The 26,766-nt window shown below is 42.5% G+C and overlaps 1 protein-coding gene across 1 annotated transcript in view; it reads right to left on the reverse strand.

Annotated features, from left to right (window-relative positions):
- Nucleotides 1-5,633: 5,633 nt before the first annotated feature.
- Nucleotides 5,634-26,766, reverse strand: part of spata17 (spermatogenesis associated 17) — a 37,559-nt gene continuing 16,426 nt past the window's right edge. The window contains exons 8-11 of the mRNA XM_061067632.1: nucleotides 24,475-24,714; nucleotides 20,990-21,138; nucleotides 20,155-20,251; nucleotides 5,634-5,796 (exon numbers count right to left, since the gene is read on the reverse strand). Of these exons, the coding sequence (XP_060923615.1) occupies nucleotides 20,167-20,251; nucleotides 20,990-21,138; nucleotides 24,475-24,714 (474 nt within the window). The 3' untranslated portion in view covers nucleotides 5,634-5,796; nucleotides 20,155-20,166. The remainder of the gene's footprint in view (nucleotides 5,797-20,154; nucleotides 20,252-20,989; nucleotides 21,139-24,474; nucleotides 24,715-26,766) is intronic.

The raw sequence follows: 26,766 nt of genomic DNA on the forward strand, positions 1-26,766 counted from the left end.
TCTGGTTTCTTTGGGTCAGTTTTATACACTTCTGACAGGGTCACACACCTCTCCTCTCATTATTAACCAGCAGTAAAACGCCACAAAGCCAAACACTGAGAGTAGGTATATAGGTGTGTATGAAAGAGTGAATTAAAGAATGACACAGAGTGTGTGTGAAGAGGAAAAAAATGACAAAAGTGTTTATGTGTGTGGGAAAGAGATTGAAATGGAGATAGATGGAGAAAACTGAGGTGTGTGTGGGAGGGAAACAGAAAGAGAGCCACTCTGTTTTGAGTGTGTGTCTCTGTGTGTGTGTGTGTGTGTGTGTGTGTGTGTGTCCTCAAGGCATTGCCTATCACATTAGCGATACGACAGACTGCCCAGCCTCCTCTCTCATTTCCTGTCAATCACCCAGTACATCACATTCAACCAACAATACCTCACTTTAAAGAGCGAAACCACCCAATTACAGTTTTTACATGCTGCTCCTGTGCACGGTGTGACGTGTGCTCGCCAACCATTTAGTAGCCTTTACCCTCACAGCTCCCATCTATAGCCATTCCCCCACAGCCATTTTCCAGCCCCATATAGGCAGCTTTCATTTTAATTTCTTTATGATATAATGCTAAAGTGCCAGAAGGGAGAAAAGGAATCATATATATATCTGTGGAGAACAATGGATGCAGGGAACACATCCATTGTTACCTGTTATTCAGACTTTTAAACAGACAGCAAATGAATATACTGGTACTGCAGAATAACAGATGGATCAGAGTATTGAAAAAGAATAAAAAAAGAAGTGTGTATTTGTACATATACACATACATAGGAGCTTAGTTTTTGCTCCCATGATTCACAGCGTGCTGTTAAGATTAATGAAAAATTAAATCCCCTCTAAATTACATCACAGTTACTGAGAGGATTATATTGTGTGTGCATGCATGCGTGGGGTGACAGGTGATGAGAGTCCTGTGCTGTGGTCACTGCAGATACACAATAGGATTATGACCATCACCTGTGTGTGTGTGTGTGTGTGTGTGTGTGTGTGTGTGTGTGTGTGTGTGTGTGTGTGTGTGTGTGTGTGTGTGAGCTGAACAGTGAGCATCACAAGAGGTTCCTGAATGATAAACACAGCATCTGTCATGGTTCCCTCTTCCCTTCCCTGCATCTATCACTCCATCTATCTCCACAATCATCTTTCTCATCCCACTTTGACACGCTGGACTGACATTCTCCATATCCCGTGTTCAATCCGATTCGGACACGGAATAAAAAGTTTTAAAATAGCTTTTATTAAGAATAACAAACGACTGCTGTTAACACAAACTTTCCTTATTTTGTTGGTGCAAAAAAGGGCATTTAGGTGTAGCTGTACAATAATATAATACAGTACTACCCCCCCCCCCCCCCCCCTACGTTTTTTCCTGTGTGTGGGTGTATCTCTCTGGGCCCCCAGGCTCACTCCATCAACCTCCCTTCACCACCAGCTGTCTCCCCTCATTTACATAGTCTCTCCTCCCACTAATGGAATTAGCCACAAGTTTCCTGAGGTGAGGGTGCAGTGCACGTGCGTGTATGTACAATATATTGTGTTGGTGAGGTGTGTGTGTGTTTTGAGGAAAGGCTGCGAAGGTCAATCAGAAGACACAAAGATTTCAGATCAGTCCAAAACTACTTTGCCTCAACAATGAGAAACAACAAAAAACAGGTTAACAATGTTGTCTTTCTCAACAGAGTCACCAGCAGAGTTTTTGTCAAAATGTCAATCTTAAGGTTTTCTGACATGTTGCATTGCTCCTTTATAATCTATTTAACACCACACTGCATACAGCCTACAGCAGATCACATCCTTGATTCCTGCAGCAGCTGCAGGTTTGGTTCTGATCCGGCCTTTTGCTGAATGTCTTACCCATTCTATCTCCCCATTTCTCGCTTACAGAGTCTTGTCAATAAAGGAGAGAGGCCATAAAAGTGCATCCTCTTCACATCCTCTTACCTGTAGTCCATGGTAAAATCGTCTGAACAACTGCCCCCCCTCCTCCTCATCTTGATTTAAGGCTCTTCTCTCTCCTGATTCCGCAGTGGTAGGAGACCTTGCTATGGAGTATCATCACCACTATCCACACATTGGTAGGGGGGTGAAACCTTGGATATGAACAATTTTCAATTTTGGAATTCCAGGGAGAACGTACCCTCCATGACAGAGCTTAACGTGAACTGATCCAGACCCAGTTTCGACATTGTCCTTCCTCCTCTCTTCTCTCCTTCCCATAACCTTGAGAAAGTTCCAGTGGGCTCAGCCAGTCTTTCTTCTCTCCTCTACGCTCTCTACCAATGGTCCTCTGTCTCGTTTTGTTTTGTCCTCCATCTCACCGTCAGCAGGTCCCGTCCATCAATACAGAACTGTCAGTCATAGCAGTGACAATTGGCAGCTGTCGATATGGTGTAAAGGGCCACCAGTCTGTATATGGGCTTTAACTCCTAAAATACTATCAGCTGCCAATACATAAACACACACAATGTATATGGACGAGTTGCCACGCACAGATGAACAAAACACTCATGCACAGGCGTGCGCACACACACACACACACGCACACACACCTCATTCTCTTTGCGTCCTCATCACACTTGATCATCGCTGACGCGGGGAAATTTGGTTTGGTAGCAACGAGATCAGATCAGATGGGGAAACAAAGAACCACCTTCTGACTATTCAGTGCACACACACACACACACACACACACACACACACACACACACACACACACACACACACACACACACACACACACACACACACACACATACACACACACACATACACACACACACACACACACACACACACACACACACACACACACAGACTATTGTACTGATGAAGGTCTTTGACTCAGACTGGAGTCAATGACACATAGCTCCCCCTACTGGAGACCTATAAGACCTTTGGCAATGACATTCCCGTCCCTGGTTACAGTGTGGCATATTAACATTCATTAATTGATTCAATCATCCATCTGTTCATTAAATTACTCCTCCCTCTCTCTGGCTTCCTTTGCCATTTACTTTGTCATACTCTTCCTTCTTTTCTTCCTGCATCAGTTTCCTGTTCATTTAGTGGCTGAACTTGTATTTTGCTAAACTTGTCCCTGCTCTTAAAATGTTACATTTAACTCGTGTTTTCACATCCTTCTTTCGTTTTTTCTTTCCTGTTAAAATCAGATTTTTGTGCTTTTTATAACCCTGTGATGCAAAATCAATGCAGCCTTCTAGTTGTTACTGTTGAAAAAGGTTCAATGAATCTATGTATCATATCCTCCTTGGATGTACATCTTTCAACAGATAGTAAAATCGGATTGAGAATCAACCCCTAACGGACCCTAAAATCTGGAAGATTAACAATTTATTTTTATAGTCTAGGTTTAACTTCCATCTGTAAGAAATCAACTCAACTCAATAAAAGAACATATTTAGAGACAGGATGATAAGATAGGAATAAAATAGAATAAATACACACAAGTTCTTCAAAATGTGTTAACTTGAGGATTAGTTTGTGTTTCTTTTCAATGTTTTAGCAGGTTTTTAAGATTGCAATAAATGAAATAGTGAGTGTCGTGTATTCACTAGAGTAAATGATTTTAGCATGTGTTTAAATGTAATGACAGGCTGATATTTATGATGCTTATTTTCGTGACTCTCAGACATTCCCAGAGAGTCCTTCAGCCCTCTTTGGAAGGACCTTTGACCTAGGGAATGACCTCTGACCAGCAAATGGATGGGGGTAAAGGGAAGATCCTTGACCACTGTTTTTTCATCTTCATGTACAAAACACATCCTCAGAAGGCCCTAGGTGGGATGACATGTTACCCGAAGTCAGGGTCGGAAACTAACCTCTCTATATGTAATGTGTGTGAGACCACGGATGGTCAGACTTCACCATTTGGCCTGGGTGATTTCTCCGAGTTCTAGAGCTCGTCCTGACCTGTGAAACTTCTGTGTAATAAACATTATTATACTTGTAAGTACTGGGTCCGCGTTCCTTTCCTTCACCATCAACTTCTACAGCAAACATCAACATCTCGGCTTACCAGAATATACTTCATGAGTACTCTTTTATGAATTAAAAGTGTTGGGAAGAAAGTGATAGAAACAAACAGAGGAAACACGGAGCAGAGCAGAGGAATAGAATAAACCGACAGGAACTGGGAGGGGACGTGCCTGTCTGTCTGCTTTCTCTCCTTTACGCACATGGCGTCCATCCGTATGAGAAATGTGATTACAAATGAGAGCATGAGTGAGAGAGCAGAGTGCCACAGCTGGCACGGCATCTGGCTTGGCATATCGTTGCCCGGCCTCGCCCGCTGCCTGTGCGCTCTAATGTGGCTGTCGACAAGCCCATTAAGAAGCCATTACTAAATGCTCTGTCTCTGCTCCTCTTCCACGCCTTATAGCACAGGCCCAAGGGAATGCCAGCAACATGGAGGAGAGGGAGAGGAGAGGAGAAAAGAGACGGGCCCAGAGGAAAGAAAAGGAAAACCAGGTGAGTGAGGACGGATGAGTGAAGTCCGTGTTCGGGAATTTACTGCAAGATTTAATGATAAAACTTTTGCGTCATGTGTGAGTGTCACGTCTGTGCCAGAGATGGAGAGTGATGAGGAGTTCAGACTTTGAACTCACTTTATACTTCACCATCAAAACAGACAACTTCATGACGAAGTTCTGCCTCGGGGCCTGGGAGGAGGAGCTGTCATGTGTAGTCTTCACACAAGTTCAGAGTTGGTCTAAATAATTTAGTTTCTCACTTTACATAAGCTTCAAAAGTCTTTATAAATGTTTCAGTATAAAAAGGACGATGTACATTTGTGAAGGATATTTTCAAGATAAGTTTTAGAACGATAACAATTGATACATGAATAAAAGTCTTCAAACATGGTGGAAATTCACTGGTTTCAACTTGAATGTGTTTCCTGACTCTTCGGAGATATCAAATGTATGTATCCCAGTCCAGTCAGGGCCTGTTTTATGTAGAGTTATCATGTCACATGTCTTATCACACACATCCAATGTCAGTACCTGGATGGATGGATTGTTATGCTACCCTGCATAATCAGCCCCTGTTTAGTTCATACATTGATAATTATGGTTCTCAAAGACGCACACCAATGCCATTAGTCTAATAATTCCAGAAATTGTCTCTGTCTTTGGCTCAACATATCTCCAGAACCGTTAATGTTATTGGTTTCTCACTTGGCTTTAACTGCTCCTGTGGCGTCATCCAAGACTCCGTTAGACCCGACATTAAAAGTCGACTTGAAGTGGCATCAATTACACCATGTGTTCAGCCTCAATGTCTGCGACCGGAAGGTGGGATGCTACCGCAAACTGTGCGTACCCTTGGGTGAGAACTTGTGTGCAGTGTGTGATTTGTGTGCGTGTCAATGTAACCCGGCTGCAGCAAACGATATCAGCCAACTTTTAGGCTAAACCTTTTCGTAAATGTCGCCGTTTCCAGTCGAATTTGAATGTCGGAGCTCACGGACACTTGGATGACACCTCATGTTCCTGCAGTCCTTAACACCAGTGGCGCGCCAGCAGGACAAGACAGATAATCAGTGTTTGATGGGTCAAAGCTAAATCTCACACTTTAATAAAAAACAATACGATTAAGACAATAAGCATTCTTTTTATTTGTACTTTGTCCTTCATTTTCTCAGGCCAGCAGGAGGCGTGTCACACGACGCTCCGTTCCTTGTGATGCTGCAGACGAGTGAACTTATCACAGACGTAGGTGGCGAACACTGTCTTGAGCGGCTGGAGGGGAGGAGAGGCAGAGCAGAGAGGACAAGAGGAGGAGGAGGGAGGAGAGAAAATGATAACAGAGGGACATTAAATCTTTCTGTTTGTTTGGTCTAATTGTTCAAACCCAAGCTGTCCCCCACTTCAAAATATGCAAAACCAATCACAAGACCAAAACAACTATATGAGGTGAGGAAAAGCACAAATGTAAATAACAACATGAATGATGGCAGAACTTCATTTAGCTGCTTCAGTTTCAGGGTCCTGGTCCAGTGTGTGATAGCTCAGTGTCACACGTGTGTTACCGGATCACATGAACTGAACAGAGCCATTGGTACTGATACTGGTATCAATCTGTGAGTCTTTCAATGAATACATTTACTTCTGTGGCCGTCCCCTTCACATGCTGGATCTGCAGCTTATCTGCTTGATATATACTTAATCACTGTGAATATAACAGGTCAGGTTGAATTGGTTGGTATTAGTGGAGATGTCTGGATGCAATGTGGTGGGTGGTATAAGTTTCCTGCTTTAATAAATGGGAATAGAAGTGAACATTAATCCACTATGATTCCCAAATACGACTTCCTGCTGCGTGTGTGTGTGTGTGTGTGTGTGTGTGTGTGTGTGTGTGTGTGTGTGTGTGTGTGTGTGTGTGAATTGCTCTTTTCATGAGTGACTGTGACAGGTTTCTCATCAGACCCTAAAGCCTGCTCAGGGCCACACACGGTACAAACAACATCCCCGCACACACACACACACACATGAATGCACACTGACCTGGGCGATGGTGTAAAAGGGAGTTTTCTGTAAAGGTACCAAAGCTGTGTCGGTACTACACAAGTGCGCTTGTGTTTGTGCATCTGCACCGGCTGCTGGAACTAAGCGGGGCTCTTAATCACGGCTGTAACGGGCAGCATTACCAGCAGCGGCAGCAGACTAATGATGAATACCCGAGTCTCCGTGCAAACCCTGACCTCCTTTTCTGCTGCGACGCACAAAAAAACTCCAGCTTTCGCACCAAAAAACACACATATACACGCATTCATGACACACACACACACACACACACACACACACACACACACACACACACACACACACACACACACACACACTCACAGGCATAAGCTTGCATCTAGAAATACATCCTGAAAAAAAAATATGTGTGGTTGCTCAATTAATGTATTGTCCGTGTGTGTCCCTGTATATATGATAGCCAGAGGAATAAGAAGAACACATTTCTCCGTCTTTCTCTCCCTGTCTTCCTCTATAAATATATATATACACACAGTACATATAAATAAAACTTGGCACTGGAGGTAGACGAAGAGAATGATTGTGAAGTAAATGAGTAAGCGAGTGAGAGAGATCAGTGGAAATACAGAATTATGATATTAAATGAAATGTAAATGAGAGAAAAAGAGCAGGAGAAATAGAAACAAAATAGAGGAAGAGAATTGAGTAGATAAGAGACCCAGATGGTAAAAAAGAAAAAAAGAAGAAAACGAGAGACATTTTTCCAACAGTGGGAGTGAGTAGTTATAAACGAGTGTAAAGTTTTGATGAAGGACAAACTAATGTCAGGGACTGGGGCAGTTCGGGCTTCCTTCTCCCCGGCTACCACATGTGATCCCGCCTGTCACTCACACTCCATCGCCATGACAATCATCGTAATGCCACCGCCTGGGGGCGGGGACAAGCCTGTCCTTGTAACAAACAAAACCCCTCCGCGATCTGACGCCGAGAAGATCTCTCTCTCACACACACAATGACCACAGCGATGCCACACAAATAGAAACTCTGCCACACAAACAATAAGGAAGCAAATTCCAGTTTGAATTTGAAATGAAAGCTCCATTTTGCAGAAACATTGATATGAACGTGATGTGTTACCATCACTGACCAGAGCTCACTGCATGTTTTGTCAAACACACTCACTGTGTAATATGCACCAGGTCATTGTCTGCACATCGGTATTGGTGTTAGTGTACTTGTGAATTTAGTAATTTGAACAATACATGTGAGTTTGCGATCTGTGTGTTCCTGTATCATACGTGTGGGAGTGAGACAGAGATAGACACAGGGAGATAATGTGTGTGACTGTGTGTGTGTGTGTGTGTGTGTGTGTGTGTGTGTGTGTGTGTGTGTGTGTGTGTATTGGCCACAGGGTAGGGAGCAGGGACTTGTCAGGCCGAGGAAGAGATGGCACAGTGGACGGTGATGCCAGCCCACTGTGACAGCTCCTTCACACACATATGCACACACTCGTACGCACACATACACACAATTTTTAGCCCCCCCAAACCTGCCCTGGCCCGCACTCTTGAGCTGTGAAAGCTGGGACACAGAAAGAAAACGAGACTGGTGAAACCTCCCTTTAACTCAAGGCTAATCGGTGTGTGTGTGTGTGTGTGTGTGTGTGTGTGTGTGTGTGTGTGTGTGTGTGTTTGGTGTGTGTGTGTGTGTGTGTGTCAATAGAGAAGGTGGTGGGCTGGCGGGGGGAGAAGGTGGGAGAGGGGGGCTTCAAAGTGTCACATCATTTTGGGATTGCGTGTTTCTGAAAGAGGCTAACCCCACTGCCACTTAAGCTTAGTACAAAAGTGAACACCACACTGACAGACAAGACACATATAGTACACACTCAAACGCATGCACACACACTTATACAAATATATTCTGGTTGATATTCAACTGTTTGAGAATTTTAAAGTTATAAATAAGTCAGCACCATAAAAGGTGACAAAACGTACTGAAACTAATGACGTCAGTGGCTTAGGGAACGTAACAATATGCAAATGTCGCTAGAGACACCTTTATGCAACTTGAACTCATTCCATTGCACCACACACATGAACACACACACATAGCTGAGATAAATGTCATCTCACCAATCTGTCATTTGTATATTATTGGGATGCTCCATTGTGCCTCTGAGGCCGCAGCACACGACGCCATCTGAAGTGAAGTTGCTGGTTAGAAACCCCCAGGGGTGACCTGGCCAGGGCCCCAGACCACTTTAACCTCTCGTCTCCATTAACAGGCTCCCAGATATCATTATGCTCCCTGGGGACCAGGCGTGCTCTAACCAACCATTTACCCTTTCTCCTCTATTTCTCTCTCTTATCTCTCCCTCTCTCTGCCATGATGTTGCTCAATGAAAAAAGACAGCGGCGGAGAAAAAATATGAGATTGATTTATTTGCTTCAGTGTTCTTTGGGATGGAGTCCTCTCCCTCTCTCTCTCTCTCTCTCTCTTTCACTGCAAACTGAAACCAATTAGCGAGCAGAGCACTTGTAGCGGGGAATGTAGGGCAAGCGAGGAGTAATAAAAAAGTATTGACTTTTCTGTGACTGTACGCGGCGTGAAAGGGGTGCCGCGGCCTTGTCCGACATGAAAGGAGCTCCATTAATTTCACTTATTTCACCCAGGCCCCTGCCAGGAGGCCCTAATGCGTCCCAGGCGCACTTCTCACATGCAGGCACTCAGACAGCACAACGCAGCTCCAGCCTGGTTACCAAATTAGTTTACATTATATATCAGAGCAAGCGAGGGAGAGAGAGAGAGAGAGAGAGAGGGAAGCACCAGAGAAAAGAGTAATTTCTAATTCCCTGGTTGAGACACAAAGCGAGGCCTTTCATACGGAGCTAATTTCGCCCCAGCTTCACCTCCTCCCGTCACACTTTTCCTTCTCTTGTTTTGCGTCATGTAAAGGCCACAGTTCACAGAAAATGTCCTACAGTGCAGGTGCACAATAAATCAGCTGGGGAATTAGATAATGAGATGATTTGGATTCAGTTTCAGAGAGATCAGCTGTTACACACACAAACAAATGTATTTAACAAAGGTAGACAACATACTTGTTGGTATGAATTTAAGCTGTAGATGTGGGAAAGGGCTTTTTCTCTTTTGAAAGAACCTTTTCTTAAATTAAATCAAACGTGTTTGCAATCCTTTTAACATACAATTATGATGTGGGTTTCTGTCCTTTTTCTCTGTTTGAAATGCACTGTAGAAAATATACAGATTGGAACCAGCCTATCGAGTTAAAAAGCATAAACTGAATATTCAATAAAAGAGGTTCTCAAAATGGTTATCCAACCCTGATTTAAACGTGATAATCAATATCAGACAACATCTATATCAAGAGTCAATAAATGACACAACTGAGAACTACCAAAAAGTATAGTTTTTAGCCGTTGCTGCTGTTACCGTATTAGATGCGTTAGTTCAACTGATCTAGTGCATCAGTGTTTTATGTTTTGGGATCTTGTGAGAAAGTAGGGAGTTGAGAGTAGGGTTGTACTGATATGATCCTTCAGAAGCTTCCATTTAAGGGGGTTGAATAGATTCCTCATACATCCTGTAGAAGTGCAAATCAAACTTTGTTGTGAGTCCTTTCTGACTGTGCACAGCTGAACCATAGCCGCAATGACGTCAAGTCCTTCTTTGGTTAATGTCATTAAACTGTTTATAAGCTAGACTGCATTTGTGTCACATTGCTTGGTGCAATTCTGAACTCAAATGCACCAATAACGCACAATTCTTTAAGTAAAACCAATTAATAATGTGAGGCTCTTGTTTTAAGGGCTGGTCAACTGGCGCCAGATAAATTCGAAGTTGGCTACCTAGGAAGTTACCGTTATTATGTGTGTGTTTATCAGTGTATGTGTGTGTGCGTATGTGTGTGCGTGTGTGTGCCAGAGATAGATGCACCCCATGAGTGTATTTGTGTGTGTATGGGTGTGTGTGTGAGAGCAAGGAGTGAGAGGCTATCTGCAGACAGAAACTAATCAGTGTGTGTGAGATAAGAAAGCAGCCTTTATGGTGTATGGTAATCAGCCCCCCCCTTGGCCTGCCACCGCCATGCATAATCACCACGACTTATTCACATGATTGATGAAATATGCGTCTGTGAAATCCGAGCTGCTTTTGTTATCATCCTGTTTTTCCCATCTCCCCCCCCTCTCTTTCCTTTTCTCTCAATCTTTTTCTGTCTTGTTCAACCTCTCTGTCTCTCCATATATCTCCCCCCTGCTCTGCAATGGCCAAAGATGTTTGGAACCATGTACAAACAAGAAATTACACACACAGCTTGGGGTCCCTTTTACATGCATACCAGCTCCTATGCAAACTCTTCTCTCATAAGGTGGAAGTGTGATGCCCGAGAGATGCTTGAGAAAAGCCACATTGTTTGAAGAGGAGTATGAAGGGAAAGGGGGAGAAAAAACATAAGGGTAAGAGAGCGAGTAAATGAGAATGCACATTAATTGTTCGGTCCTGCAGAGAGAAGTGTTGGCTGGATTAGAAGGGGATGAGAGGAAAGAGAGAGTGAGATGGAGTGATAGATGGAATTAGATAGAGAGATGCTTCAGAGAGCTCCTGTCATTGACACTCAATCGCATTAATCAGGGAACGGATGCAGAATTCACAACTAGCCCGATGCAACATGAGGACACAAGACCGACTCCGGTTAAACAGAAAGCAGCCGCAACTCCAGACGAGGACACAGAAACAGAAGGAATGAGTGGCTACAGTTGGTAAGTGTTGGGCTGAGGTAATGGTGACAGCTAGAAGATAATCACTACTTTGTTAATGAAAGCTAACTGGTTAACAGTTATTCAGGTCTCTGCCACCGAACAAGCAAGCATCACTGAGCTGCTTATGGGGAGCAACTTTAAGCTAAGGCTAGACTCTTTGGTCCTTAGCTAACCAAGCAACATGGCAATGGATGTTAGCTAACTTAGGAGGATGTGGTCTCAGATAGCGAGACCTGTCTACTGTATGTACCACTCTGATTACAGGCAATATGTGGGGCTGCATAGTTGAGGCTATAATTGTATTTCATCCCTGCAGAAAATTTCCAGCCGAAATAGGGGGTTGATTCTTTTTCTCATTGCCTGTAGATAAGTTTTCCTCTGTAGGGACGGCCTGAGCCACTCGCTGCCGTGCAGAAGGTGTGTCAGGGCCTCTATGTAGAAACTTGGAATAAAAAACATAGGGACACCAGGCTCAACTTTTGCTGCAACTATTTGATGTCATCTGGCACATTCCATTTGCATTAGTTTATTACATGAACGCAATATTAAATAAACCATTGCAACAGCAGAAGAAATAGCTGCAGCCATAGTCACTTCCCACAGTTACAAATCCTATCTTTGACTATTACAAACTGTTGTGCAGTAAATTAATCTGTTACTCAAACTGGACTTCATGGATCATATTTCGGCTATAGGCAAAAAGCCTGTGGTGTTCTTGAAGTGAACTTCTCTGGAGACAAGAGGGAACAGTTTCAAATGGACAATTGCCATGATGAGAAATTACAAACATTGCCAGGGAGCCGTTTATCAGACGTGGAGAGGTACACACATTGTGTGATCATCTGACACACTTTGGTTGAAGCATGGTGACACCTTAAGGGAAACAGTAGGACAGGACTAAGAGAGACAAAGCTTGGGAAGAGGGCTGGGACCAGGACTTTGATTTGGGTTGATGGTAGGCACCGGGGGAAGGTGGGGGCTGAGCGTAAGATTAAGACTGGGGCTGGGGCTGGTGAATTAAGGCCCCGCTGCCTCAGGGTGCTATTACACATCTATAATGAGAAAGGGAGAAGAGGGGGGCTTGTCTTTGCACCTCAGCACACCTTAGATTAAATATGCACAATTCCCATGCAAAATGGGCCAGGAACGGCCGGGACCAACGCTGCTGTCTAATCCCCCGTGCTGGAGTTGTTTCAGCCAGGGTTAACAGGCTCATCAGTCAACACAGGCTGCTTAGCGCAGGACATCAAGGCCATTTGCAGGTTTAAGTGTTTGTGATTGCTTCCCTTTCCAGATCCCATTGCCACCCCAACCCCCCACACACACTCCCTGTGCTGGCCAGTGAGCACATGAGCCTGCAATAAGACACACATGCCCATATATCAACCGTTCAACAGCATGGGAAGAGGTATGGTTATCACATAAACATCGGGCTGTTTACCAGGTGTACAAAACCGAGTTTTCTAAAAGACACACATAAACACAAATGGGAAAGACAAGGTTCCCACATACAGAGTTCAAATAGATAGATAATGTCCATAGATACAGTCAGGAGTGGGAATCTTATTAGCAATAACTATTAAAAAGAGTTTTGAGAACAACAATGGACATTGATTCCTCAGGACAAACAGAACAGTGTAATCTGCCTGCAATCTGAAAATGTATTCTTAAGGTTTTTCGGATAGCGAAACATACACGTAAGTCTGTGTATCAGCTGTCTGCTGCATCCTGTGTGTCTGTTTGCATGGCAGCTTCATCACACCCATTTGCATTTCACAGCAGTGTTGACTTCAATCGCCAACACACAGCTGTATAAGAGGGCTGTCATGTTCCTCAAGTTAAGTCTGTGTGTCTGTGTATGAGTATTGTGCACTCAGCTATTTGATAGGCTGCGCACTCACACACACAAATACACAAGTACACACACACACACACACACACACACACACACACACACACACACACACACACACACACACACACACACACACACTTATAGTTCAAGAGAAACAGGGTGGGGGTCAGAGGGGCTGAAAAAAGTTGCGGCTAGGTACTGCAGATGAAGGCTGAGAAAAAGAGAACAAATAAACAAGACAGCGAGGGAAAGAAAGAGTGATGGCAGCAGATAGAGATAGAGAGAGGTGGTGATTATACCACACTACATACAGTATGGTTCAGTGGAGCATATCTGCACAGGGACAGGCGGTCCAATAAAGCACAGACATCCTTATCCTGCTTGTCTGACTGCTTTCTCTTACATCCATGTACACATGGAGAGGAAACCATCTAAATATCTATATCTTGACTTCGCCTCAGAATAACCATGACAGCAAAGCATTTTCTACATTTATCTTAAGTTATTTATCTTTATCTTTAGTTATTGTTGTATTTCCTGATATAGCATATTTTCTCATCCCACATTTTTCTCCATTTTAAAAGTGTTGTTCTGCATTTCCCTCTGACTGGGGTTTTGGTGTCTTAGTAATTGTGTTAAGACAATCAAATCTCAACAAACAATAATCTCATCATTATGATTTTAATTTACTTGTTATGATTTTACACAGTTTAGTACAATACATCTAAACTCTCTCTCTTCCAAGCAGAAATGTTGCTCTATAGAACTCCATTGCCTAATGTTATCATTTTTCTAGATGAGAGAATTTACTTGCAGAGCTCTGCCTCTTAGCTGCATTCATCGACATTCACAGGAACACCAAAGACAATTAGAAAAATACAACAAAATATTTGGTTTTGTTTTTATTGCTTGCTTGTTAGTTGTCCAGTTTATAAGTTAGTTTCACACTCCAGCTGGACAGGCCTTGACTTGAGCCTGAAAGTTGCATCCAGGCCATCCAGAATCTTCAACTAAATCCTTCACAAGGCGGGAGTTTTGAATCTGTTTTGATGTTAATTTGCCATCACCATTTTTATTTATTGGTTTTAAACAGGTGTTTGACACAAATTCATACAATTAAGTACAAAAATTGGTCCGAAGTGACCCAAGTTAATTTGGTCAAGTCAGGTCCAACAGCTTAAACATAAATAATATAGTTTAATGTCATTAATTATCTTAAGTCGCACCAAAATATGACTGCTAATCATTTAATTGAGACTGTCAATTTAATATCATGCTGTGTGCACTCGCCTCTCATCGTTACTCTGCATGCAGGCCTCACGGTGCAAAATGCCACTGTAATGGAAGCAAAGTGTTGTGCTAATTGATAAATCTGAGGTCCTGAGTAGGAAGGAGTGTGGCGGGGGGAATGTTTTACGGCTGTGCAAATGAAGGGGCTGCGGAGTTTTACACATGCCATAAAATGGTTATGGAGAATTAGCGTTCTTTCTCTCTTACCGCAGTTACCTCAACACTAATGCAGCAGAGCTGGATAGATGGAAGGACATGACAACATATGAAATACGTACACAGACACACACATAAAAGTTGGACACATACGGGTTCACACATTTGCTGCCCCGGCCCATACTTCCATTGTCTCTACTTATGGCCTATTTAAGTTAAGGTATTAACTGCTAATGAATACAGTTCCCATTAAATAGATCCCTCATACATCAGTCGTATGGATCGTTCTGAAACATTACAGCTGAGGCCATTAAGAGGGAGCCCGGTGTGTGTGTGTAAAAATGTAGACACACTTTTCCTGTCCCTGTTGCCTGAAGCTTCGCACCCACAACACAATAATGACAATCATAAAGCCACACCAGAGTAGCTGGGAGGAGACCATGGTGTGAGAGGGGGTGTGCGTTTGAGTGTGTGTTGTGGCGAGAGGCGGTAACAAGGACAATCCTGAGGCAACATTTTATATATATGCAGTGGTCTGTGTATATGCATGTATTCATAGGCAGGCATTGTATATGTCTATGTACATGTGTTGAGGATGGCAGGGATGCCTGTGCAAACGTGTCTATGGGTGTGTGGCAGCTAGAGATGATTCTGCTCAGATGCTTGCTTTTGAAAGTTGTGACGGGTGCCAGTCTAATGCGAGGGGAAAGAAAGGCTCGGAGCACAGACAGACACAGACGTGACCACTCACTGTAGTGTACTTGATTAGCACGTAGCCCCCTAATTAGCAATCCTCTGTGGTTACAGGCAGTTCCGCTGGTTACATAGCTGATAACACAACCACAAAATGGACAGAGAGGGCTTTCCCACATTCACATTTGAATTAGTCATTGTTAGCGCAGAAGCTAAAAACCTCTGAGTACTTTCTTCAACAATTAAAGTTCTTGATTTCTTAAACTTTTTAACTATAAGAGGGCCATGCAGGTAATGAAACAAATACTATGGAGCAGGGCAACGGGAAAACTATCACAAGAAAAAAGCTGTAAATTTACAAGAAAAATAATTGTGCTGCCACTGAACCACCTGCAGTAGATGATCTAATCCTGCGAGTATACTTCCTCTACTGCAATTGGATTCAACAAGAAGGAAATGTGCTTGTGCTTTTAGCCCAGAATCATTTATGGTTAAATGGGTGAACCTTACGTACGTACAAGTGAAAAAGATTTATTGAGGAGATGAAGGTTTTGGCAGGCAAAGGCTGATGGCAAGGAGGGAATGGCATTTGCAGGACGGAGCCAAAGAAACCTCGGCTGCAATCAGGCGGTGATTATTTTTATCCGTCAACGTCATATCTGCCGTATTCTGTTGATGGGGGGAATTCTGACCGGATCATTTTACATAAATCCAAGAGGACAGTAGAAGTTTCTCAAGTGCATACAGGCAGGCTGCGTGCGAAGAGAGGGACTCAACCTGAAGTACAGGACATTTGAAGAATTTTGACCAGGAGCAGAGATTATTTTAAAGAGAGGGCATGGTTTTGAGTGGAAGCATAAAAAAAAAACTTAAAATATAGAAATGCTCTGAATATGAAAGACCATTTCAAAGAAAGGTGGAAAAGAAACCATGATGAGTTGAGTGAATCTGGAGAGTGGACATTAGCTTATTGTGGAGAGGTGTTCTGTTTGGTGAGCGCGACAGGCAGAGAGTGGGGGACAAACCTGCAAACATGAGCTGATTCAGAGGCTTGAGGAAATAAAGGTCACTCAAAGAGAAATTCAAAAACCATCGGAAAAACTGTATATAACTTGTTTTCTATTGTGTTGTAGCTCCTGATGCAGAAAATCTCTCACGTTTGTGGCTTTGATTTCAAAGAATTTTCAAGTTTTCCCCATGAATGTATGACATTATAATCGTACAGCATATTTAAGTTTTCTGCTTTAATTGACCATGGCCTTAATATGCCATTGTACATATCAGTTAATGTATTACACAGCTGATTACTGACCTATGAAACAAATCTTTGCTGTGGGAACTAGAAATCCAAGGCAGGCACTGTGTACTCAGTGTTTGCAAATGGTGATTTTAAACAGGGCGAGTAGAGTTGGGTCAAGTTCAGCCAGTACCATGCAATTGGCTAAGACCATTGGTATTCTGGAGAGATGGGGATTGGTTACGTGATTATGAGTGAACATGTACGGTCCTGACAGGCTGGGCCACTTTGGCATTGATAGACTCTCTTACTGTGACACAGATGGCTAAGGTAAATAAAGGTCCAGGACTCATGGGCTGTTAGGGCTTGGTTAGGAGTGGGGGTGCTGTGTACATACAGCACTGCCAAGAGCTGTGATGGTCAGGCCAGAGAGCTATGGACTGAAACTAGAAAAAACGGGGGTATGCTAATGATGAGGCTACGAGCTGTGTCGAAGGCTGAAGCACAGCTTTAGGTGATGATTACAAGCAGGCCTAGGTAATGTGGCAGAGACTGGGTGAGAGGGCTGTGGCTGGGCTCGGAAATAATTAGGAGCATGGCTGGATAACACAGCTAGATAATGTAGCTGGGGGGAGGCTGGCTGGGCACGGTAAGAAGATGATGAGTACCAGGGTTGAGCTGTCCACTCCATTGGCCCTCTGAGCTGTGACAAGAAGCTCTACTGGCTGCTGCTGTAGCCGGGGGGGATGCCAACGATAGGACTAATGCACTAATTACCAGAGAGAGAGAAAAGAGAGAGTAAATAGAGAGGGCTACGGAAAGAATGTGCGACAGACAGAAACAAGAGGGGGGGGGGGAGCTGAACTCCGATGAGCTCTGAGTGACAGCAGCATGACATGACTGAGCTGAGAGCAGACACAACTATCTTGATTATCTTCTTCAACAACTTCGACAACAGCAAAGTTATCACCGAGGAAATAGAGGTCAGCCAGCACAAGGAGTGTGGGGGGGTTTGGTGGATACATGTGTGCAGATGTTGTTACGGCAAGTTAGAACATGTGATTTTGTAACATCCATCAGGGAGATATAGAATCAAGAATGTCTCTATGTGCAAAAACATTCACTCTGTTTAAATAATGGTTTAGCTGTGAACGAGCGGCACAATTTATCGAATATAAATAAATGCTACAACTCTTCAAGATCAAAGCCAAGTCCCTGTGTTCTCACTGCTGTCAGACATGGCTGTCAGAATTGCACATATTCTGGTCCAGCATTACCATCACCCTACTATCCAGCTTTAAACAGGGTTCACTGATGAGTTGACTTGTGGCCTGAATAAATACGAATGTCTGCACGCATGTAGGCTGAGCAGTGATCTCCCCCCAACAAGAAACCTGAAGAAAGGTATATGTTGTTTGTCCCTAGTCTCTGATACAACCCTTAAGACTGTCTCCTGAAAAAGTGTCCTAGCAGCAGCAGGCGTACGGACAAGACCTTCGTTGTCATTACAATAGCAATGATGGATTTTCATCATCATGGTTAAAATTATAAACATGCATTTTACAGAATGACAGCACAATGGTCATAGTTCTGTTTGGGCATAAACCTAAGGTACTTCCTTAAAGTTTCACCAATTAAAAATAACTCAACTATGGGTCATAATAAGCTGTTTGTACAGAGAACCTATGTGCTCGTTTTTTTTTAAAGACAGTTTCTCACTATGATTGGCAATGAGTATTATTCTGTGAGCTAAATTACACCGACTGCCTTTCACTTTAGTGGCATCATTGAAAATATTCACGTGTAAATGGTAATGGTAAATGGATTTGTATTTATATAGCGCTTTTCTAGTCTGATGATGACCACTCAAAGCGCTTTACAGTACAGTTTCACATTCACCCATTCACACACACATTCATACAGTGCATCTACTTGCAGCACTTTGTTATTCTATGGGGGGCTTTTTGAGGGTTCAGCATCTTGCCCAAGGACACTTCGGCATGCAGATGGTTCAGACTGGGGATCGAACCGCCGACCTTCAGGTTGGAGGACGACCACTCTACCCCTCAGCCACAGCCGCCCACGTCACACGTGTCACACGTGCTCAAATAGCTTACAAGTGTTCCATCAATAGTGTATAAAACAAACACAGCATAGATCCATTGAGCAAAACTGATCCCACTCCCCCAACCGCTGTTGTCAGCTGCAGGAGATCCCATTCACCCGCCCACTCACTCCCCTTACTTATTTATCTCCACTTCCTGGGGCAGTGTTAGTTCATTCTCCTGTCGCCGCTTTCTCCCCTTTCCCTTGCTCCTCTCTCTCTCTCTCTCTTGTTTCACTCTTCGTTTCCGGGCAATTGGGTCTGGATGCTGGCGGTGGGTGGTAAGAGGTTGGGGTGGAGCTGCTGGGAAACTTGCTGTGTGTGTGTGTGTGTGTGTGTGCTGGGAAGTGAGCTAATAAAGGACGGTGATCCATGAAAGGCCTTGAGCAAAGACACAGTCAATTACCTAATGCCTGGACCAGACTGCAGGGCCCACGCACACACATTCTCCCTCTACCATACTGACACACACACACACACACACACACACACACACACACACACACACACACACACACACACACACACACACACACACACACACACACACACACACACACACACACACACACACACACACACACACACACACACACACACACACACACACATGCATATACCTCATTTACGTATACATGGAGAGGGGGCAGTGGAGGGCATGAGTGGGAATTGTGTGTATGTGTGTGGCTGGGTGTGCATATGTGTGTGATAGAGAGCGGCGATTTATTAAATTGCTGTCACTTTTGACAAATTTGTTCAACTCAAGTTGAAAGGGTTAGGCCGCACCGCTTCAGTGTTTCCTCTTTTCTTATAGAAAAGGAACCTTTCAGAGCGAATCCCAGGCAACCCCCTGGATAAACCCATGACTGCTATCAGTCTGCCTCAGGTTGAAAGGTGCTGTATGAGCTGACCTCATGACCAAGCTCCAGACATTGGATATAATGTAATCCTGATGAATTTGATGCAAAAAGATGAAGACCAGCATCTTTATTAAGTGTGTGACCAATTTTAAATTATTCCAGGATTATTACAAACCTAGAGCAGACACTAAACTCCTGTTCCTTCCCTTTCGACCATTAATTCTGCTTCTCTCATACTTTTGATCACATTGTTGAGGTTGTTCCATTAACAACAGATGACAATAAGAAAAAAAAATCTTAAAGTGACTCACAATAGCTTTGTTTGACAGACTGACAGGCACGATGATTGTAACATTAGACAAAGTGTGTTGTTGTGAGTCTTCAGTCAACAATCTTGACCATATGTGACAGCAGTCAGTTATAGATGGACCGTAACTGCAGGTGGACCAGATCTACATTAGATGTGAAAGAAATTAAAGTATGTTTGATTTCAGCTTAAAGGCAGGAAAGGAAACATTTATCATGTTTAGTACGTGGGTAAATGGCCGGTAATGATGACTTTTTGTTGGTATATCCAATATCTAAATTTGCAATAACAATAATATTAATAATTTCTGTGTTTGTAGTTTCAAACCTACCTCCTGTTGGAGTCAGTGTGTCATCTGCGATTTGAAGCGCTCGGCCCAGGCTGGCTGTGTGAAGGAATCGTTGGTTTGGTTCATTCTTCCTGTTTCTCTGATTGGAAAATAACAAGAAAAAAACCCAAAAGGTTTAAGGCTGAAGTTCAGGTAAGTCTTTAGTCACCAGGTTGCTCATGAATAGATAAGGGAGAAAATGTAAAAAAAAAAAAAAATACAAATACAAATAAATAAAAGGAAAGTCTTAGTTAATACAAAGTAATGCAAGTTTCTTTATAAAATGTAAATCTATTCATTTAATAATTTGTGTGACAAATTGCTGATAAAGGAGTGGCTAGAAAGCTGGGTGGTCTTTTATACTGTAGTCAGGGAAATTATTGTGAGAGACAGATCAAATGGAGGGTTAATAACAGCACTTCACACACACAAAATAGATAAGCCTGTAGTGGTAATGAGGCTATAGTCAAGTGTTTTAGTGAGGACACACACATTCACATGCACAATCCCTAATTAAAACCAAGCCTTGAAATAATTCATGGATAGACTATGGCCCTGTTAAAAAACACAATATAAGGCGGTCAGGAAATAATCGTCTGGCATACACCCATTAGTTTTCCTAATAAGGATTTGTCCCTTAATGTTGTATGACTTTGTCTGTGACTGTGTTGAGATCATATATTGTTTTCACAGGCATGTATATCTTGCTTTTTATGCAAGAAAAAAATGCATAACCAAAGAAAAGCTTTTAAACCCCTACTGTATGTTCATTAAATGTATGTTAGAATCCTTCTAGTATAATTTGTGTGTTTTGTGTGTGTGTGTACATCGCTCTCACAGTGTGCCACCCTGGAGTGTTGTGGACTTGTGATGTTGTAGCTGTTTCTGGGCCTCCTCCAGTTGAGTGTAAGACTTCTGTAGCTGCAGTGTCAGGTCAGGACAACGCACGCACTGGTCCCACATTACCCCTGGCTGCTGGAACAGACCCTGTGCAGACACACAACCACACCAACACACACAGAGAAACACAAGAATCAGATAATGATCACTGTATCCTTCTGTTTCAGAACCCGCCTCTTCCCCTCTCTGATCCCTCTCCCACAGGTAGTGATGGCTTAGTGCTAAAACCAGAGGCCAATCCACTGCATCTCTCCCAGAGAGAAGTAGAGAGACAGAGAGAAAGAGGGAGTAAAACTAAGCAAGTCAGAGGAAATGGTTGCAGAGGGAAGACAATGAACAAAGATGGAGAAAATAGGAAATAAATACACATTGAGCTGCATATCTGTTATCTTGTCTGATTAACCACAGATTCATGTTATTTCATAAGACTTAATTTTCCCTGTTGCCATTAACAATATCCTTTATCCTCATTTTATTTGTCATTTTCTTTGCATTTATTTCCTCTGCTCAATCATCATAACAGCACTGAGCTCATTGAGAGGATTCATCCAAAAGTAGAAAATGTCGGTGTATGTGTAGTTCACGTAGTGCTTCAAAAATAACACACGAGAAAAGTTAAACGATAAGTATGTAACATATTTTATGTGTTTCAACAACCTTTGACAACAAAGAGGTGCTAAATGATGCAGGGATAAATTAGACTTTTAAAGACTGAACACATCGTTGGTTTTGGTATTTTATGTTGAGTTATTAATAATAAAATTACAAAGATAATATAACATCATCATTATCCTTGATTCTTTCTTTGAGTGCTTGAATTGGAGATGCATAACATGTATATTGTGTTTCCTCTCTAACTTCCACACAGAGTTTTGGGACCAAATCTCAGAAAACGTCAGTTAAACTTGAAACAGCTGTCTGTCATTTTCCTCCATGTACCATCTTCTTGACATTGTGACTCCTTCCCTGGAGTGATGTTTTTGATGCCTCCTGATAGATCAAAGTTACAAAGACAGAGAAGGGTTGTTTTTAGCAACACGATTTGGGGCCAATCCATGTCTAACCTCGCTTCCCCCGCTGCATCCCCTCAAGACTCTATTGTGACTGTCACACCATTGCTCTTAAGACACACAGAACACTTGTGAAACATGTTATGGTTACTGTCATAAGAAGTAAATGTTAAAGTGATTTCAAAGAAAAAACAAATTGAATTCTTTGAAAGCTTTTTGTAATTTCTAAAAAACAGGCGGTGATTTATAAATAATTCAAGAAAAGCTGAGGACATTGCCACTGATATAAGAAAGGTGCAGAAATGCAAATCTCCTCTTTTTATCTCTTCCTATAGTTATTCTTTAAATTTTTTGGACAAAAAGCAGGGATGCTGTTCTTGTTTTCCATTGTTGAGAACAGCCTGTGTGAAATACCAAAAGATACTTTAGTTAAAATACCAAACACATGTTGAAACTTGTATTTGTCTGGTGAATATAAGCAGCAAACTGCATCCTCTGAACTTGTGTATTTGTAGTGTATACACTCTTCTTTTTAAAGAAATGCGCAAACTTTGTGTAGTTTAGATTAATTTAAATGTTGTTGCTTTGTTTGAGGTGACCTTCAGTTGTTGTTGTTAAAAAAGGAGGGAGGATGGGGGGAGTGGTTTGGTGGGGGGGGGGGGTAAAGAGGAAGGGACAGGGACCCTGTCCTTGCTCCTATCGCCACAGGATCGGTGGCCTGGCCTGACCACTTCCACAGCCAGCACCTCAACCTTATCCATCACCACCAGATAGTTATCACAAGAGGGAAGGGGGAGGGGGAGGGGGGGAGCGGGGAGGTGAGAGCGGGGACGGGAATAGACAGAAAGAAAGAGAAGGGGACTTCCTGCACGAGTCACAGGCATAAAACAAAAGAAACACAGGGAGGCCGAGGACCTCTGTGTAAAAACGTAAGTGATGTATTCTTCTCCATGTCAGCACAAGGAGACTTTCCTGACATCATTACTGAACTAGCTCTAACTACAGCCAGTTGAAGTGCAGCTAATAAAATTAGAAATATCCATGCCTCATTTCTGCTCACTTACTGTATGTTTTACATTGCTAGAAACTAATAATAGGGAAAGCACGTTGCCATAAAGAGCTATAGAGCGTAAATAACACAAATGCTGAAGTGACTCCTCATCAAATTGTTAACATAAACACACACACACACCAGTACCCACAAAATCTCTCACCTACATTGACACATGCACAACACATAGCCACAAATGCATAACTGGAGTATAGTAAATTGTAATAAGATAAATTCTAAGCTGACGGCAACTCTTTACTGCTCCAGTTAAACATACAGAGGTTTTGATATAAGGACTGGATGAATTAGCAGGTCATTGTTGTGAAAACAATAACATTAACAATAACAGTTCTATTCAATCCCAGTGAGTTGTGAGTCAACATATACAATGCATCCAACACTTATCAAGACAGAAAACTTCAATGAAATGCCCATGTTGCTTCTGTCTAGTCTCAACTAGATACTACATTACATTTTTGTAATAATATATGTCTCTCTGATGCATATTATACACTAGATATATGCTTCCATTGGCCAGTACCTTAAAAATAAATTATATATTAACATTAGAAGGGAACTCAGTACAAGTGCATACCTCCGCCAACAGTCAACAGTCCCTCTATGAATATCGGTCCTCTAAACATGCCTGAATTTCTTATCAAGATTCATGAATTATTTTCTGAGGAATTAACATGTTGAAAAAACACCTAATCTCACAATGTTAAAGTGAAAAAAAAAATCCTGGATCCGCCCCCTGATCCGGATCTGCACCAAAGATTAATGGGCTCTTGCCTGACCCAAACCTGTCCGACAGTTTTTTTTGCATAATCCTGCTAAATATACGATTGGATAAAAGAAAAGCCAACAAAAACATGACCTCCTTGGTAGAAGGCAATAAACTTGCAGAATTCCACACTAAAGTAATATTACATCCAAATCACATGTGCCTATCACAGCACAGAACATACCGGTGGAATAGGTGACATTGTATGTGCACTGTGGTAAAGCTACAGATGATGGAGCCACACATATAGTGCTCACTGAAATACACTAAACACCTCTGAGCTGTAGCCCCCAAGAGAGCTGTCTGCCATGTTTTAATGATGTCATTCTTCTTTAAAAGGACTTTTAAAAGGCTCCGTGCTTTCATCAAGAACCTTCCTCCATAAATAAAGAAGGGAATGTTAGAGAGCTCTAATAATTAGTACATTACTTTGTGAGGGGGACGTATGAGGAAAGGAGGAGGAATAAAGCATTTGCAAGAGGTTTTACAATCTGTCATCCTAGTTTCTCATTTATATAATTGTCACCTATCTCCACCTGATTGTGTCTGACATGGTCCTATAGCTCTGACCCTCTCACCTGCTGTTTCCTGTTGGCAATGGGGGGCAAAATGGGCTTGAAGCAGCATGTTCTAGTGGGTTTGATCCTCGGGGATCCAGAACTCCCACGGAAACTTGGGGCTGTCGAGTCCGCCATGCCCAAGAGACCAGCCCTGCCTATGGGAACAACTCTGGTGGGGGCCTGGTACTTGACCTGCCTCAGCAGCAGCTCGGTCTCATGGGGGGCTCGCCTGGATGGAGAGTTGAAGATCCCTGGGCTCTGGAGAGAGAGAGAGAGAGAGAGAGAGAGAGAGAGAGAGAGAGAGAGAGAGAGAGAGAGAGAGAGAGAGAGAGAGAGAGAGAGAGAGAGAGAGAGAGAGAGAGAGAGAGAGAACAAGAGAGGGAGAGACGTTAACCCTGTACAACACAGAAATTGTGAGACTGAGGGAGACAGTGTATCAGTATGAGCAATGTGGTTTGATTAGATGTGTACATGTATGTCTCCCTTGCTATGAGATGTACATGTTAGAAATAATAACTGAAACTGAAAGTATCAGGTTAAATAGAGTAAGGATGAAACAGAGGTTCCAACTCAGATTCAAACCAAGGACACTGCAGTTGTATTGTGTGACTCCTACATATGCTCCTGGGTGTTTTACTCCCTGATCACTACATTGTGTTAAAGTCCATTTGGAGTTTGGGAAAACCACAAAGTAATTTTGTTTGTCAGGGGAACCATTTTAGGCAACCAAATTATAGAACAGCCGGCTCCTGGGACAGCTTAAAATTAAACAGACAACAGTTCGTCATTTAACTTTTACAGTCAATATTCTGAGGTAATTTCAAACATCAGTTTCGTTAACAACTTCTTCATGCAGTTTTTCATGTATAGTTTACCTGTTATTGCCCTTCATATTAACCACATTACCCCAAATCTTTGGAAACTGTGAAAACAAAAAAAGATGTGCTCCCAGTGACAACAGTTGTGGAACTTCAAATACTAGTAAACTTTGGAGTCCATGACGAAAAGGTCGTCATCCACCTGTGTCCGTAAGGGTCTTCAAATACAGTTATTTGAACATCTTTATCACTTTTTCGTTCTAAACAATCAACTTTGTGTTGCATTATCAACATCAACCTACTGTATGTCTGAGCCTTAAAGCAGACACCTGAGAACTTGTCAATCCAAAGGTAAAATACTTGGCTGGAGCAGTTCAATGTGTGCACTTCACGCAGATACTGTACCAAACATACTACAGGGATAACTGCATCTGTCTCAGAGGTGGCATCGTGACTTGTATCTCATTTCTCAAAAGCACAAATACGCACGTGTACACAGGTTAAATTAATACGTTTCCTCCGCTGTTCTGAAGTGAGGTAGAGATTTGCCACAGACAGACTCATTAATACTTTTTCAAACCACAGTGATTCTTTTGGCTGTAAGTTAATTGCCAGACCAAAGCTTGGAGTTGGAGGACTCTGTATCTACTCTATATGCTAATAACACTGCTTGCTATTTAAGCCACTCTAAAAGACTTAGACACCGGAGAGAAAGAGAGAGAAGAGAGAAAAGGCTTAAGTGGGAAATTACTCCCACCATATCGACCCAAACCTCACTCTTTTAAAATAACATATTAACAGACTGGTTAATTAGTAAATGTTTCATTATTGGGCAATGAGCACTTTAAATGTCAAGTGAGTTGAAAGATATTAATTCAACTCCACTGACCCTAATTTCCTCACCTTTGGGATGTAGACACAATGGGAGGAGTTGATCTCTTGCTGATGCATCTCAATCTTATGAAGCTGAAAGAAGAGCTAATGCATCATTGTGATTGTGTCATGATGGGCAGATCACTTCTTAAAACTGTTGTCAATTCTAAGATCAATCCCATTCTTGGGAATGTGATATTCTACAATGCCTTGAGGGATTTTTTTCCAAATTGTGCAGTGACTCAATAACCACCATTTTACAAAAAACTTTACTGCTCACTATCATTCTAAAAATGCAATAGAGTTGAGTGTACAGATCCACCTTAAACAGGAGAGGACAGAAGGATGGGGACATACACACCACACAAACACATACACAAACATAAATCTCACCACTCCAAAAGGCACACACTCTCACACACATACACACACCCACACACACACACACACACACACACACACACACACATGCCTAAGAGTACCAACCTAGCTACGGGAAGAGCAATGATGTTGACCTCAGGAACACACCTTCTCTATCTCTGTCAGAGGGACTTGGGGCCTTTTGGTAAGCTGTGTATGTGTGTGTGTGTGTGTGTGTGTGTGTGTGTGTGTGTGTGTG

Source organism: Limanda limanda, chromosome 3, assembly GCF_963576545.1.
Source record: "Limanda limanda chromosome 3, fLimLim1.1, whole genome shotgun sequence".
NCBI lineage: Eukaryota > Metazoa > Chordata > Actinopteri > Pleuronectiformes > Pleuronectidae > Limanda > Limanda limanda.